General features: G+C 41.9%; 1 protein-coding gene across 7 annotated transcripts in view; it reads left to right on the plus strand.

Annotated features, from left to right (window-relative positions):
* The window catches only part of NEK9 (NIMA related kinase 9), a 45,357-nt gene that overhangs the window by 14,548 nt on the left and 14,262 nt on the right, over positions 1 to 16,547 (plus strand). For 6 of the 7 annotated variants that reach the window (XM_023184228.3, XM_023184210.2, XM_023184213.2 and 3 more), the window contains 9 exons: positions 2,887 to 2,937; positions 3,381 to 3,573; positions 5,764 to 5,908; positions 6,544 to 6,780; positions 7,244 to 7,290; positions 9,536 to 9,691; positions 11,425 to 11,533; positions 12,038 to 12,199; positions 15,903 to 16,073. In XM_023184228.3, the coding sequence (XP_023039996.2) occupies positions 2,887 to 2,937; positions 3,381 to 3,573; positions 5,764 to 5,908; positions 6,544 to 6,780; positions 7,244 to 7,290; positions 9,536 to 9,691; positions 11,425 to 11,533; positions 12,038 to 12,199; positions 15,903 to 16,073 (1,271 nt within the window). The remainder of the gene's footprint in view (positions 1 to 2,886; positions 2,938 to 3,380; positions 3,574 to 5,763; positions 5,909 to 6,543; positions 6,781 to 7,243; positions 7,291 to 9,535; positions 9,692 to 11,424; positions 11,534 to 12,037; positions 12,200 to 15,902; positions 16,074 to 16,547) is intronic. The other variant, XM_023184223.2, reaches the window with a different exon arrangement.

A 16,547-nucleotide genomic window follows, 5' to 3' on the forward strand; every position in this document is an offset into this window, starting at 1 on the left:
TCAAGTACTACAAGAAAGAGTAGTGTTTCCGGACTTGGTTGCAATAGTGCTATTTTCTACCAACATCCCTGCTTTTATTGCTTAGGGATAGCTTCTGACTTTTGCCTCCTTCGCCTGTGCTATTTTGTTCTAAATGTGTACTGATGAGACCCAAGAGCCCTTCACACCCCCATCCATTGATTTTAAATCTAGTGTTGAGGCATTAGAGTGCAGTAAGGAAGAGGGGTGTCTGGACTCAGACATCCTTATGTTTGTGTCTGAATTTTGTCATTATCTTTGTCAAGTTATTTAACATCCTTATTTCTTAGCTTTCTCCTCTATAAAGTAAGATGGGGTCAGGATTAAAGAAGATAATGCATAAAAAGTGGTCAGCCCAGGGCCTGGCATAGGGCGCTTATCAATTGTAGTGTGAATTGGACTGGGCCTCTGGTTTTTTTGTTTTTTGTTTGTTTTCTGAGACAGAGTCTCACTGTGTCACCCAGGCTGGAGTGCAGTGGCACAGTCCTAGCTCACTGCAGCCTTGAACTGCAAGTGATTCTCACACCTCAGCCTCCCAAGTAGCTAGGACTACAAGTGTGCACCATCATGCCTGGCCAATTTTTCTATTTTTATAGAGACAGGGTCTCGTTGTGTTGCCCAGGCTGGTCTCAAAGCTGTTGCCTGGCCTCAAGCAATCCTCCTGCTTCAGCCTCCCAAAGTGTTGGGATTACAGGCATAAGCCACTATACCTGGCCTGGGCCTTTGTTTTTCACTGCATTTGTTTAGGTGGTAGGTTGGAGTTGGAGGAATCCTCTTCAGGTACATTTTGCCCATATTTGAAGTCGAGTTTTATTGACTCCTCAGAGGTTATTTCCTGACATTTATTCTGTCAGATATCTTTAGAGATAGGAAGAACATCCTTTATCCCTCAGTTCCTCTAGGAGGTTTCACACCTGAATTTAAAACGTTTATCTTCCTTAAATGTTTGAGTCTATATTTCATCCTATTACACTATTTTTGCCTTGCTACCCTTCTTCCTCTACTACCAGTTCTTTGTTTTTATACCTTCCAAATATTCACGTACAATGCTTGTTTCAAGTCTTGCCCTTGGATACATTCTGTACATCCCTAATTACTTATTTGCTGTTTCATCCGTACTTTTATTCTACTATGCCATTTAATTAATCTTTTCTGGTTCTTCTCCAGCCAGTGTTTTAGTGCCTGAAATTATGTACAGTACTCCAGATATGGCACCATGAACTTCCATTTATGTTTTGTGCATGTGCAGGCAGTATCACCCTTTTGGTCTGGTTAAGCATATTTAAAATTTTTATCTGGCTTATTTCACAGCAGTATAATGATTTATTTTATTTATTATTATTTTTTTAATTTACCTTTTGAGAGTCTCACTCTGTTGCCCAGGCTGGAGTGCAGTGGTACAGTCTCAGCTCACTGCAACCTCTGTCTCCAAGGTTCAAGCAATTCTCCTGCCTCAGCCTCTCGAGGAGCTGGGACTACAGGCAGGCGCCACCATGCCTGGCTAATTTTTGTATTTTTAGTAGAGACGAGGTTTTACTCTGTTGACCAGGCTGGTCTCGAACTCCTGACCTCAGGTGATCTGCCTGCATCGGCCTCCCCAAGTGCTGGGATTATAGGCATGAGCCACCAAGCCCGGCATAATCACTATTTTAAGTCACTATTTTAATCTCTTACTTCTTGAGTGTAGGCATGAAATTTTTACTGAGATAATTACAGATTTGTCTGCAATACTTTGGAACTTTGTACTTTGATGGAAAATATAAGACAGAGTTTTCCAGACAGAGAATATAGCATAAGTAGAAACATAAACACAGGAAGTTGTGGGAAATATTCAGGAAACACAAAATTCTATTTGGCTAGATTAGTGGTTCTAGACCTGGGACTTTTGATGCAAAATATCAGGAGCTTTCAAAAAGTACTGATGCCTGAGCGCTACTCCAGGAACTCAGCTATAATTGATTTAGTTAGGATGACAGCCCTGGGCTAGAACATGGGGTGCAAACAAAAGGAAGGAAGTCTGGAAAAACAGGTAGGAAATCTTGCATGCCAGGCCAAGAAGATTGTGGTTAATTCAAGAGATAGTGCAAAAGATAGAGTGGGTATCACATCCACTGTCGAGAGATAGTGGATGTTTGCGAGAGGGCAGTTCATGTGATGAGAGGCATACCTAAGGAAGAGTTATTTAGCAATATTAGCATCTGCGTTAAATTAGTATAGTAAAATGATTAAGACTGTAGTAAGTGAGGCTGATTAGGAGGTATTATCAACAGTACAGGTGGGAAGTAGAGCTGCCCAGAACTAAGGTGGTGAGACTGGAAAGGAAGAGGTGAGTACAAAAAATATATATAGGTAGAATCTGTAGAACCTGAATATTAAAGGGAAAGAGATGAATCAGAGATGACTGAGATTTTAAGCCCAGTTGACTGGGAGAACTGGGGAAGGCTCTTGCGGCTAGTTACAGAAATAAAGGAGTTGGAAAGAAAAACTCATTTGGGAAAAAGCTAACAAGCTCATATTTGGAGATACTGAGTTTGGGAGTCAGTGGGCAGACTAGATGAAGGTGTCCATCAGATACTAAATATGTACATCAGAGGTTCTCAAGGCTCTCTGTTCCACCCTGGACCACTTCTCAGAGGTAGAAAGCAAATGGCCCCAAACTGCTGGCCTTTGGGTATTTAATAAATTATCTAATGAAAGGACTATATAATTGTTTTGAGTTGTATCAAGGTACTTTGCTAAAAGTATTGTGATGTTGTAGGATGCGTACAGTTTATAAGAGGATTAAATCTGTGACTTATATTAAACAGACACCTCTGCAGTATAAAATCCTATTATGTCACTCATGTATCTTTGCTTTTCTTTTGGTAGAGAGATGGAGGAAAAAGTCACTCTGCTTAATGCACCTACAAAGAGACCAAGGTAATGTTCAAGAGACGCTTAAAAACTAATATATCCTAAATTACAACTGGGGGAGTCTTTCTTGAGCATAGGCATTATTTGATCCCAGGATCCTTTGGCATCCTTTCAGGAGCCAGCATCTGCTTAAATTTCAGACAGTCATTTCTAAGAAGAAAGCTATAATTTCACCCTTACACTAAAGTGGCCATCATTACCATGATGAATGTGGAAAAGTGTAGGTGTTATGGGTCAGACTGAAATCTGATCTGGCCAAGCTGTGATGAAGCCCTGAGGCAGGAGTTTCAAAGTCTGCTGTGATAGAGCACATTGAAATAAGTTGTCGAGAAAGAACATACTTTCTCATACCATAATTGGCAGTTCTTCTCAGGGAACAGACTGGAAGCATTTTTCTTTGATATTGTTTTTAATGTTAAATGTGCCTTTGTTCTGGGGGTTGTTGGCAGGTCAAACACTGTGACTGAAGCACCCATTGCTGTAGTAACATCACGAACCAGTGAAGTCTATGTTTGGGGTGGTGGAAAATCCACCCCCCAAAAACTGGATGTTATCAAGAGCGGCTGTAGTGCCCGGCAGGTGTGTGCAGGGAATACCCACTTTGCTGTGGTCACAGTGGAGAAGGAACTGTACACTTGGGTGGTAAGTGAACGCTAAGCATTTTGGAACAGTGCTGTAAGCCTAATAGTTTACTGGGCCCACGATGTTTAAGCATTTTATTAGTTGAACCTATACTAAGGGAGTGGCAACATGGGGTGATGGAATGGAAGCTATTATGAGAGCAGGAATTTTGTCTGTTTAGTTCACTGATGTACGCCCCGGGGTGGTACATATTAGGTCACCTATAAATGGTTTTTGAATGAATGAATTAGAGAGGGAGAGAAAATGGAAAGACTCAGGAGACTGGGCTTTCCCATTTACAGCTGGATGATTTTAGACAAGTCACTCAATTACTCTGTTATATTACCATGAGGTTCAGAGCAACTATTATCTGTGAAATAGCTTTGTAAACAAAGGAAGCACTATACCATGTCAGGAAACCCCTGAAGCCCACAGCAGTGATTGAAGATGGCTAGGTATATTTTGTGTAGAATTTCTTTGTTGCCCTCTAGATTCTCCCCTCACCTTCTTTAACAAATTGTGTTTGCTGTCTGTTTCCTTATCTCCCACTCTCTCCTCATTCACCTACAGTGCAGCTTCCATCTCTGCCACTCAACTGAAACTAGTCTTGAAAAATGACCCATAAATTGCTAAAATAAAACAGATGGTTTTTAGTCCTTACTTAGCTTGACTCTCGGCAGCATTTGACATAGTTGACCACTCCCTTCTTGAAGCTTTGTCTTCACTTGCCTTCTGTGATAGCATGTTCTCTTGGCTTTCCGCCTGTCTCTTGCTATGCCTTCTCAGGCTCATTTCAGGCTGCTGGAGAGAAATTAGTATCTTAAACATTTATTGGCCAGGAGCAGTGGCTCACACCTGAAGTCCCAGCACTTCGGGAGGCCAAGGCAAGTGTATTGTTTGAAGCCAGGAGTTTGAGACCAGCCTGGCAAACATGACAAAACCCCGTCTCTACTAAAAATACAAAAGTTAGCTGAGAATACAAAAGTGGCGTATGCCTGTGATTCCAGCTACTCAGGAGGCTGAGGCACGAGAATCACTTGAGCCTGGGAGGTGGAGATGGCAGTGAACCACTGGAGAGCGCACCACTGCACTCCAGCCTGGGTGACAGAGCAAGAGCTTGTTTGGAAAAAAAAAAATATATATATATATATATATATATATATATATATATATATATATATATGTGTGTGTGTGTGTGTGTGTGTATGTATTATGAGGACTTGTAGTTTACTCAATTTAATAGAATTGTTTTTCTCTATAAAACTGTAGAAAAGGCCAGATGTGGTGGCTCACGCCTGTAATCCCAACACTTTGGGAGGCTGAGGCGGGTGGATCACCTGAGGTCAGGAGTTCGAGACCAGCCTGGCCAACACAGCAAAATCCCATCTCTACTAAATACACAAAAAATTAGCTGGGCGTGGTGGCAGGTGCCTGTAATCCCTGCTACTTGGGAGGCTGAGGCAGGAGACTCACTTGAACCCCGGAGGCAGAGCTTGCAGTGGGCCGAGATCGAGCCACTGCACTCCAGCCTGGGTGACAAGAGCGAAACTCCGTCTCAAAAAAAAAAAAAAAAAGTTGAAAAGTCATCAAGGACTAGTCTCATTGCTGTATAGCAGCCTCTTTGATGTAGCCAGATTCTTTATAACTCTTCCGTGTTTCAGGGAAACTGTGACCAAAATTTATGAAACTTCTAGTACAGATTTTCAAGAAGCTATATTCCTGTAGAAAACAACCAAATTAGACTATATTATAAAGAATTTTTTTTACCATCACCTGTAATTAAATATATTGTTTACCTTAGACTTGAAGGACAAAGATTAGATTAATGGATATTAATCTGGATACTTTTTAAGTTTTCTTTACCTGTTGGCAGGGTCTTTATACTACTTGCTATTAAAATATTTAATCCCTTTGCCCATTTTTTTCTAATTTCTAAACTTCTAGCTCTTTTTTTCTACTGTTTTTCTTCGTATGAAGTTACATTAAAGATCAGCTTTTGGCATGAAAAATTAAAACTTCATAAGACCTCTCAGCCGGGCATGGTGGTTCATGTCTACCATCCCAGCACTTTGGGAAGCTAAGGCAGGAGGATCACTTGAGCCCAGGAGTTCAAGGCCAGCTTGGGCAACATAGCGAGAACCTATCTCTTTAAAATTTAAGTTTAATAAAATGTAATTTAAAAAAAAATCATAAGACCTCTTTATTTCACAGAACATGCAAGGAGGCACTAAACTCCATGGTCAGCTGGGCCATGGAGACAAAGCCTCCTATCGACAGCCAAAGCATGTGGAAAAGTTGCAAGGCAAAGCTATCCATCAGGTGTCATGTGGTGATGATTTCACTGTCTGTGTGACTGGTAAGCCATCAGCAGAAAGTGTCTTAAGTGCATTTAATGTGGGGGTATTTTGCTTAATGCTGTGCAATCTTAGTTGGGATTTTAAAACAAAAGACAGTCTAGAAAGAACCAGAGGACCTTGAGCAAATATATTCATTAATAATAACATGCCAAATTTTCTATAGTATTAGGTGGTAGTGGGCAAGGAGAAGACAGAGAAGAGGTGGGATCAGGAGGAAATGTGTGTCCCAGTTGGCAGGAAAAATAATCTTACCACCTCATCAGGCTATGGGTAACACAAAATTAGGATCAAGACCTAAGTTTAGTTTTAGTCTTGTCATTACTTACTTTATGATTCCTTGGAACTGTTTTTTTTTTTATCTATATAACAAAGATGGCCCTATTAAAATTTTAGGTCCTTTTAACGTGATAATGCTACCACTTTTTAAATTGTTTTATATAGTAGTGGTAGTAGTACACATGACTCTCTGACATAGAACTCTAGACTTGCACAGTCTGTCCTTTTAATTTCTTGGATATAATCATTTCATGTGAGATCATTTGCTGGGGTAGTCCTCATTCCAGCCCTGCCCAATTTTCTGATTAGATAAAATAAGTCAGTCCTTTGATGGATTCTGTTTTCCTTTCTTTTGCAGATGAGGGTCAGCTCTATGCCTTCGGATCAGATTATTATGGCTGCATGGGGGTGGACAAAGTTGCTGGCCCTGAAGTGCTAGAACCCATGCAGCTGAACTTCTTCCTCAGCAATCCAGTGGAGCAGGTCTCCTGTGGAGATAATCATGTGGTGGTTCTGACACGAAACAAGGAAGTCTATTCTTGGGGCTGTGGCGAATATGGTAGGGGTAGCCTTGTCTCTGTCCACTTCTTCGCAGGTACACAACCTGACTTCAAAGTTATGTGCATCTAAACACATCATGCAGCCCCTAAATGAGAAGTGTTGATTCTGTAAATCTTTTAATGTTTTGTTTTTTTTCCTCGAGACAGAGTTTCTCTCTGTCACCCAGGCTGGAGTGCAATGGCACGATCTGGGCTCACTGCAACCACCACCTCCCGAGTTCAAGCGATTCTCCTGCCTCAGCCTCCTGAGTAACTGGGATTACAGGCGCACGCTATCACACCTAGCTAATTTTTTGTACTTTTAGTAGAGACGGGGTTTCACCATGTTGGCCAGGCTGGTCTCGAACTCCTGACCTCGTGATCTGCCCGCCTCGGCCTCCCAAAGTGCTGGGATTACAGGCGTGAGCCACCATGCCTGGCAAAAGAGAATCTTACAGAACCTCTTCACTGGGAAGGAAGCCCTCATTATAATGATTTTCATTCTTATGTGTGTTTCAGGACGACTGGGTTTGGATTCAGAAGAGGATTATTATACACCACAAAAGGTAAAATCAGAAGCAGCTTCTTTCTAAAACCTATCTAAGTCGCACAGACTCCAATAATATGTACCTCTTTCCTTGGCTCTGTTGTATCAAGGTGTTTATTTCTGAAATGTTTCCTGTGTGGGAGACCGACAATCTAGGATTCCTGATTTAGCACCCTGTGGTCTTGTCATCTGACCAAATCATAGAAAATTGAGAAAGTGGATACAACGACTGTGGACATTGTGAAGTCACATCTTACTCAGGGATGAAAGCTAAAATCAGCGTGTACAGCAGAAAAGTCACATATAGCTACAAATACACTGGAAAATTCAAGAAGATACAGTAAAGCAATATACTGTCTCTTAACCCAACACAGTCATTTTCCTTTCCTATTTCTACAGTTGACCACCAGATGAAATATTAATAGTTGTTTTTGTTTAGCGGTCATGTTGCATGAAACTTACTATCTAATTACTCTCAGCCTTGCCAGAGCTGGCCCTGTGAGGCTCACAGAGGCTGATACCAGCTGGGGGAAAAGCACAGTCACATCTCTCCCACCTACCCTAGGGCACAGGCTTACCCATTGGAGGGCTGGCTAAATCAGCTCTACCATTTATTGTTTACCAGTGTTTTTGTTTTTTTTTTTTTCTTTTCCTTGGGAACTTTTAGACAAACCAGTTTTTATTTACATTTTAAAAATTAAATTATTGCCGGGTGCGGTGGCTCAAGCCTGTAATCCCAGCACTTTGGGAGGCCAAGACGGGCGTATCACGAGGTCACAAGATCAAGACCATCCTGGCTAACACGGTGAAACCCCGTCTCTACTAAAAAATACAAAAAACTAGCCGGGCGAGGTGGCTGGCGCCTGTAGTCCCAGCTACTCAGGAGGCTGAGTCAGGAGAATGGCGTGAACCCAGGAGGCGGAGCTTGCAGTGAGCTGAGATCCGGCCACTGCACTCCAGCCTGGGCGACAGAGTGAGACTCCGTCTCAAAAAAAAAAAAAATTAAATTATTCTGCGTTTCTAAGGACCATCCTCAATGGGATTCCCAGCTGTTCCTTTTCTCCTGGAAAGGCTGTGGCAGAAACTGAGGGTTGAGGTTTCAGATTTTACACACATCCATTGTGGCCCCACACACGCATCACCCCACCATTCTCCAGTCCTGTCTAGTTAGCTGTAAAAATATATGAGCATTTGGAAATCCTAGATATTACCTCAGTACTCTGTCACCTCTCCTATAAAATGACCAGATTGGGACCCCCAGGGCTGTTGAATTTCTGTAACTGTCAAGCAGCCTTCCATCTCAAGACAAAATCAGCAACGAATTGAAGCTTCTCTCTCAACTTTTTGACAAGTCACCCTAAGTAGGACCTATTACTAAAACAAACTGAGAGGGGGCTGTCTTGTTTGGTTGACCTGGAACTGTCACCTTTTCCTTGATATTGTAAAACTTGAGCTCTTCATTGACCATAGTAGCCTTGGCTGGGCACAATGGCTCATGCCTGTAATCCCAGCACTTTGGGAGGCCGAGGAGGGCAAATCACTTGAGGTCAGTAGTTTGGGACCAGCCTGGCCAACGTGGTGAAACCCTGTCTCTACTAAAAACACAAAAATTAGCCGAGCATGGTGGCACATGCCTGTAGTCCCAGCTACTCAAGAGGCTGAGGCAGGAGAATCGCTTTGAACCTGGGAGGCAGAGGTTGCAGTGTGCCAAGATCATACCATCGTACTCTAGCCTGGGCGACAGAGCAAGACTCCACCTCAAAAAAAAAGAAAAAGAAAAGAGAATAGTAGTCTCAGCTGGGCGTGATGGCTCATGCCTGTAATCCCAGCACTTTGGGAGGCCAAGATGGGTGGATCACCTGAGGTCAGGCGTTCGAGACCAGCCTGGCCAACATGGTGAAACCCCATCTCCAATAAAAATACAAAAATTAGCCGGGCATGGTGGTGTGTACCTGTAATCCCAGCTACTCCGGAGGCTGAGACAGGAGAATCGCTTGAACCTGGGAGGCAGAGATTGCAGTGAGCCAAGATCGCGCCTCTTCACTCCAGTCTGGGCAAAAGAGGGAAACTCTGTCTCAAAAAAAGAGAAGAAAAGAAAAAATAGTCTCTAAGACACTGGGCAAATCTGAAAAGAATAGAGCAATCCTCACATACCTGTAATCATTCTGCTAAATGCAGCATGTCTCTTTTGAAAGAATTTAAGAGCTTTTTTTCTAATACAAATTATATATTTGGGATTTCTTTTTCTGATTTTTTTCTTGCAGGTGGATGTTCCCAAGGCCTTGATTATTGTTGCAGTTCAATGTGGCTATGATGGGACATTTCTGTTGACCCAGTCAGGCAAAGTGCTGGCCTGTGGACTCAATGAGTTCAATAAGCTGGGTCTGAATCAGTGCATGTCAGGAATTATCAACCATGAAGTGAGTGTCCTGATCGGTGTTCTAACCACATCATCAGAATTTCTCTAGGTTGGAATTTCTTTGAGATGCTATTATTGGTTAGTGACCATGGAATTTGACTTAAGAATAAAGTTATGGTCTCATAGGCGTTGTGTGCAGCAAAAGAAGCCAGCCACAAAGAGTACATGCTATATAGCTCTATCTGTATAAAATTTAAGAACAGGCAAAATTAACTTATACTGGCAGAAATCAAATTAACTTATACTGGCTACTTATGGAAGGAGGGGTACTAACAGAAGAAGTGGAAGGGATCCTAGGGTGATGGGAATGGTCTATATCTTGATCTGTAATGGTTTTACAAGTATATGTATATAGAAAAATGTGTCAAGCTGTGTGATATTTTGCAGTATGTTATACTTCAATAAATAAATTGATTACAAAGAATAAAATGATGAAATTCAGCTTTTACCTTATTGAAATAGGAACAAGCAAATTAATGTTATGGAAAAAAAGACATTTCCATGCATCAACTTCCTGGAGTTTTTTTGATTGATTGATTGATTCATTGATTGATTGGAGTTTTTTAGATTTATTTCTCCCAAATCACTGATCCTGTTTAGGCTTATTGATGTAATTACCATTCTGTCTTCAAAAATGTTAGTAAATTCGCCAGTGATATTGCCTTAGTTTCCTTTTTGTGTTAATATGATGAGTTTTGTCATTTTCCAAAGAATAAAATTAAGAGACAGAAGTTTTCTGACTCAATGAAAAAGGTAAGAATTAATATTTAAGCAATCTCTAAAGTAGTGATTTTCAATTAGGAGAGTACAAATTCAGGGCAAGGCTGGAGAGAGTCTTTGTAGTTTGAAAAGAAATATTCAGTTGTTGGGTGCGGTGGCTCACACCTGTAATCCTGGCACTTTGGGAGGCTGAGGCAGGCGGATCATGAGGTCAGGAGATCAAGACCATCCTGGCTAACACGGTGAAACCCTGTCTCTACTAAAAATACAAAAAGAAACAGCCGAGCTTGGCTGTAGTCCCAGCTACTCAGGAGGCTAAGGCAGGAGAATGGCGTGAACCTTGGAGGCAGAGCTTGCAGTGAGCCGAGACCGTGCCACTGCACTCCAGCCTGGGCAATGAAGCAAGACTCCGTCTCAAAACAAAACAAAACAAACAAAAATAAAGAAATAGTCAGAATTACTATTACTTGATTTATGTTTTCATTATAGCAGTGGATTTGTTGTGAAATTTTAAACTTAAATGAGGAGATTCTTTTTTAATACTAATTCAAAGGGAACATGAGTTTTAATTAAGTTGAGAAACACTACCCTATAGATGAAATTAGATCACAGTAAACTGATTCCTTTATGGGCTGGAGACAGTCCTCAGGACTTTAATTCTTTGCCCTGCCCTTGTTAGATATGCAGAGTGTATAACCAAGGTGTCAACGATTCTCTCCTTATATAAATACCTTCTGGGATAGAAAGTTCGTGTTTTATAAACCCTAAGTCAGAATCTAGAACTTTGGTTGTCAGAAAGTTCTGCCTCATGTACTGTATTCTCTGATTACATATTGAGCTTATTTCTTCTTGTTTTCTGTTGGAGATGGAAAACTACCTGGCACCCTCTTCTTAGTAATATAACTCACTTGAATTCAAGGCCTTTTGGTCACCAGGACTTTTTTCCATTCTCAACCTGATTTTCCCTCGATTTTCTTACCTCATATATCTGTTTTGTGTTTTATTTTGGTTCAGGCATACCATGAAGTTCCCTACACAACGTCCTTTACCTTGGCCAAACAGTTGTCCTTTTATAAGATCCGTACCATTGCCCCAGGCAAGACTCACACAGCTGCTATTGATGGTAAGTTGATTTACAACTCTTATCACATGCCTTAGTAGCTCAGCCTCTTTTATTCAATCAAGTATTAGGTTTTCTTCATATGTACATCATCCTGATTTCCCCTGAACATCTAGTATTATCTCATTAATGTATTCAGGTATATATTTTTCTTGATAATTATTATAAATGCATAATAAATACATCCTTTTATGAGACCACTACACCTATGATTCCAGAAATCTGTTGTCTCTGATTAGCACCTTTTATAAGTATTCTAAGGTAATACTCATTTTTCTCACTAAAAGTACAACACTGGAGAGCGAATACAATATCGAGTCACTGAGTGGATCTAATTGGTTATGGTGCCCGATACTGTAGCTGCTCTAGGTCCAGGATCATGTGGCTAGTTTTATATTTGTGTATTCTAACAACCAGAAGCTAGTCCATGGAAGTCTACTTGGCTGCATCTTCTCTGGGTTCCAGGACTTATTTGTGCTTTGTTGTTTCTTTTTGCTTCTCTCTCAGAGCGAGGCCGGCTGCTGACCTTTGGCTGCAACAAGTGTGGGCAGCTGGGCGTTGGGAACTACAAGAAGCGTCTGGGAATCAATCTGTTGGGGGGACCTCTAGGTGGGAAGCAAGTGATCAGGGTCTCCTGCGGTGATGAGTTTACCATTGCTGCCACTGATGGTGAGTCTGTACATATCATTTCAAGCTTTCTGGATACTTGGCTGTGTTTCAGTTCTTGGCTGGGAAAGAAATGGACTGGTTATTTGTATAGCTGAATTATGGATATACTTTTTTATTTGTATTAAATTGGTGGCCGGTTATATATATTAAGCTTTATTAACTTTTTATGTATTCAACATAGTGATTGTTTTTAAAGGCCAGATTTCTAGATAATGATATGTTAATGTTCTACATTCCTCCTTTTTTCATTTCAGCTTTCACTTTTTTGGTAAAATGTTATAAGAATTATTAAGTACTTCTATATAACTTGCCCAGTGTCTTGTTGATTGGTTTCAATAAACATTGATTGGATAGCTGGAGAGAACAGCATATTTTCTCTGTTGGCTGGGGTCAACTGTACTACAGTGATGTCCATAGGTACTGCTAAGGTTTGAAGGGCTGCTTTCCTCTATATTATGTGTCTCTCAGATTTCTGAGTTGGTCTGATTTTTCTTCTCTCTTTTCTCTGAGACGATTTTTTTTTTTTTTGGAGACAGAGTTTCACTCTTGTTGCCCAGGCTGGAGTGCAATGGTGCAATCTCAGCTTATCACACACAGCCTCTGCCTCCCAGGTTCAAGCGATTCTTGTGCCTCAGCCTCCTGAGTAGCTGGGATTATAGGCATGCGCCACCACGCCCGGCTAATTTTTGTATTTTTAGTAGAGATGGGGTTTCTTTATGTTGTTCAGCAGGTCTCGAACTCCCGACCTCAGGTGATCTGCTTGCCTCGGCCTCCCAAAGTGCTGAGATTACAGGCGTGAGCCATTGTGCCTGGCCTTTTTTTTTTTTTTTTTTTTGAGATGGAGTCTTGCTCTGTTGCCCAGGCTGGAGTACAATGGCGCAATCTTGGCTCACTGCAACCTCCACCTCCCAGGTTCAAGCAATTCTCATGCCTCAGCCTCCTGAGTACCTGGGATTACAGGCGTGAACCACCATATCCAGCTAATTTTTGTATTTCGTATTTTTAGTACAGACAGGGTTTTGCCATGTTGGCCAGGCTGGTCTCGAACTCCTGACCTCGTGATCTGCCCACCTCGCCTGCCAGAGTCCTGGGATTACAGGTGTGAGCCTCTGCACCTGGTCTTCTGTGGCTATTTCTTTCCGCAGTATAGTTTGGTTCCTCACTCCTTTTTTTTTTTTTTTTTGAGACAGTCTCATTCTTGTCACCCAGGCTGGAGTGCAGTGGCGCGATCTCAGCTCACTGCAACCACCACCTCCCAGGTTCAAGCGATTCTCCTGCCTTAGCCTCCCAAGTAGCTGGGATTATAGGCACTTGCCACCATGCCTGGCTAATTTTTGTATTTTTAGTAGAGATGGGGTTTTGCCATGTTAGCCAGACTGGTCTCAAACTCCTTACCTCAGATGATCCACTCCTCTTGGCCTCCCAAAGTGCTGGGATTACAGGCGCGAGCCTCTGCACCTGGTCGCTCCTTCTCTTCTGTACTGCCACTGTTGCTATCCTACTTTCCCTTCCTTCTTTGCTTACTTTTTTCCTCTTTTTTCTTTTTCCTGTTTCATCATCTGAACCTCTAAATTTTTGTAGCCACTTTTTTCACTTGACTGGTAACAACTCACATGAAAATTCTCTTTTTTTGAGACAGAGTCTTGCTCTGTTGCCCAGGCTGGAGTGCAGTGGTGTGATCTCAGCTCAGTGCAGCGTCCACCACCCAGGTTCAAGTGCTTCTTCTGCCTCATCCTCCCAAGTAGCTGGAATTACAGGCATGTGCCACCATGCCCAGCTAATACATTTCATCTTCTTATCTTTTGACTCATCAATTTTTTTGTTGTTGCTTTTGCTCTGAGAGATCCTTGTTTTCTTTTGGTCCATGCCTGTTCTGTACTCATGAGGGGTCTCAGGGATATTGTCAATTAAGTGATCTGTTAACATATTTAAATAAACCAGCATTCAGAACAGCACATTAACTCTCTCTGCTTGTCCCAAAATAAGGGACTTTAAGGAGCAAACTGTTAAGGTCAGACTTGGATAAATGGAAATGTCACACAGGACAGAATCAGGATGTCACTGAAGATAAATTTAGTGCAGCGAATGCTATAGCACTTTCTAACAGGGCTTCAGAGAGCTCATGTTTCTTGAATAGATCTGTGTAGTTCATGACTTTAACTTCAGAATGAGGAATGTAAATTTGGATTCTGTAGCTGGGCATATTACCTCTTGATGTTCCTATACTCCTCTGAACTGTACTTGATGGCCACATTCATGTCCTCTTTTAGGCTCTAGGAATATAGAAATGAGTCTCAGAAAACCCCTGCTTTCAAGGAGCTCACAGTCTAGTAGAGTAGGGGACTAGCACAGGCAGGTGTTAGGTGCTGTAATAGCAGCAGCCTAGTCTTCTAAGTCCTGGAGTGCCCTAAGGCTCACTTGTCTCTCCAAAGTGAGCTTGTTCCCTTAAATTCCCCCTATACACTGACTGCTTTGTATCACCAGCCTTGACCTTGAGACTCATTTATTCAACAGCTCCTCAACTTGCTGTCTAAATATAGGGTGGGCCATATAGCCCACTTATCTTAGACCAATCCTGATTCATGCCTTCATGCCTGTTGTCATGGCTTAATGATTAATAGCAACCCTGTTTCATTAAAAAAAAAAAAAAAAAAAAAAAAGCCTGATTTGGATAAGAAGTTACAGGCATCTCAGACAAACTTAGTATACTCGAAATCAAACTTCTGATTGTCTGCCCAGACCTGTACCTCCTGCAGCCTTCCTGTCTCAGTAAATGGCAGCTTCATCCTACACTCCACATCCCATCCATATTGGTTATCTTCAGAATAAATCCAACCACTTCTCACCATCTCCACTACAACTGGTCTCCCTGCTTTCATCCTTGCTCCCCTGCCATCAGTTCTCCTCAGTAGACGGAGGGATTCTCTTAAATACCTACTGCTCAAAACCTCCAGTGTTTTCCTCTATCAGTCAGTAAGTACCAGAGTCATCACAGTGGCCTGACTGGCCCTATGTGAGCAGGACCCCAGCCACCTCCTGACCCCTTCTGCTATCACCATCCCTTCCTTTGTTCCAACTGTAGGGGTCTCCTTGTTCCTTGTTTGTGCTACTGACATTACATTTGCTGTTGCTGTTCCCTCTGCCTGGAAACTCTTCCTCATTCTAGTAGATCTCTGTTCAAATGTCAGAACTCCTCTGACCTACCCTATCTAAAATAATGATATCCCACTCCACTGTTACTCTTTGTTTCCACTTATTTTTCTCCACCATTTATCTTCATAGCATTTATCACTACCTTAAATATTAGGTGTTTATTTATATATTATCAGTCTCCCCTACTAGAATGTCAGTTCCACAGGGCAAGGATTTGGTTTTTTTCACTGCTCCATCACCCCATGCAGTACCTGTCATGAAGTAGATGTTCAGTCAGTGTTTGAATAACCAATAAAAAGTTGTTGAAGAAAAAGGTGAATGAATGGATGGATGAATGAATGAATGAATGGCAGTACATAGGAAGAGTGGGCATTTTTACCCGAGTGGAATCACGAAGAGTTTAGGCTTTATATAGGAGAATAAACAGCTTTCCTTTGTTTAGTACATAGTGGGAAGTCTTTCTAGCTCTAGGATATAAAGATGGAGAACCCAGAGAGAGTTGGGAAGCCAGTGTTCTGTTAAATGGTCTGTTGTTTAACTTTTTTTCTAGATAATCACATTTTTGCCTGGGGCAATGGTGGTAATGGCCGCCTGGCAATGACCCCCACAGAGAGACCACATGGCTCTGACATCTGTACCTCATGGCCTCGGCCTATTTTTGGATCTCTGCATCATGTCCCAGACCTATCTTGCCGCGGCTGGCATACCATTCTCATTGTTGGTAAGAGTTTCATATGTCTGGGGTTGGGATGGCTTTGACAGAGGATAGACCCACGTCTGAGGTACTGTTGGTCACACTCTTGGAAACAGAAATGTCCTGAAGAAGGCATTCTGTAAGTCTTGTAATGGTCAAGAATGCCATGCCTAGTGGTGGGAACAGAACATTGTCATTTCCTGGAACTTTGCTATCTGCCATCCCTTGATTATTTTTTAATATAACTTTAGGCTCTGCCTCCCTGCTTAGAATTGATTTTTTTTTTTTTTTTTTTTTTTTGTCTTTTTTTTTGAGATGGAGTTTCACTCTTTTCACCCAGGCTGGAGTGCCATGGTGTGATCTTGGCTCACGGCAACCTCCACCTCCTGGGTTCAAGCGAATTCTCTCGCCTCAGCCTCCCAAGTAGTTGGGACTAGAGGCACCCACCACCACACCCGACTAATTTTTGTATTTTTAGTAGAGACGGGGTTCCACCATGTT

This window comes from Piliocolobus tephrosceles, chromosome 6, assembly GCF_002776525.5.
Source record: "Piliocolobus tephrosceles isolate RC106 chromosome 6, ASM277652v3, whole genome shotgun sequence".
Lineage (NCBI taxonomy): Eukaryota > Metazoa > Chordata > Mammalia > Primates > Cercopithecidae > Piliocolobus > Piliocolobus tephrosceles.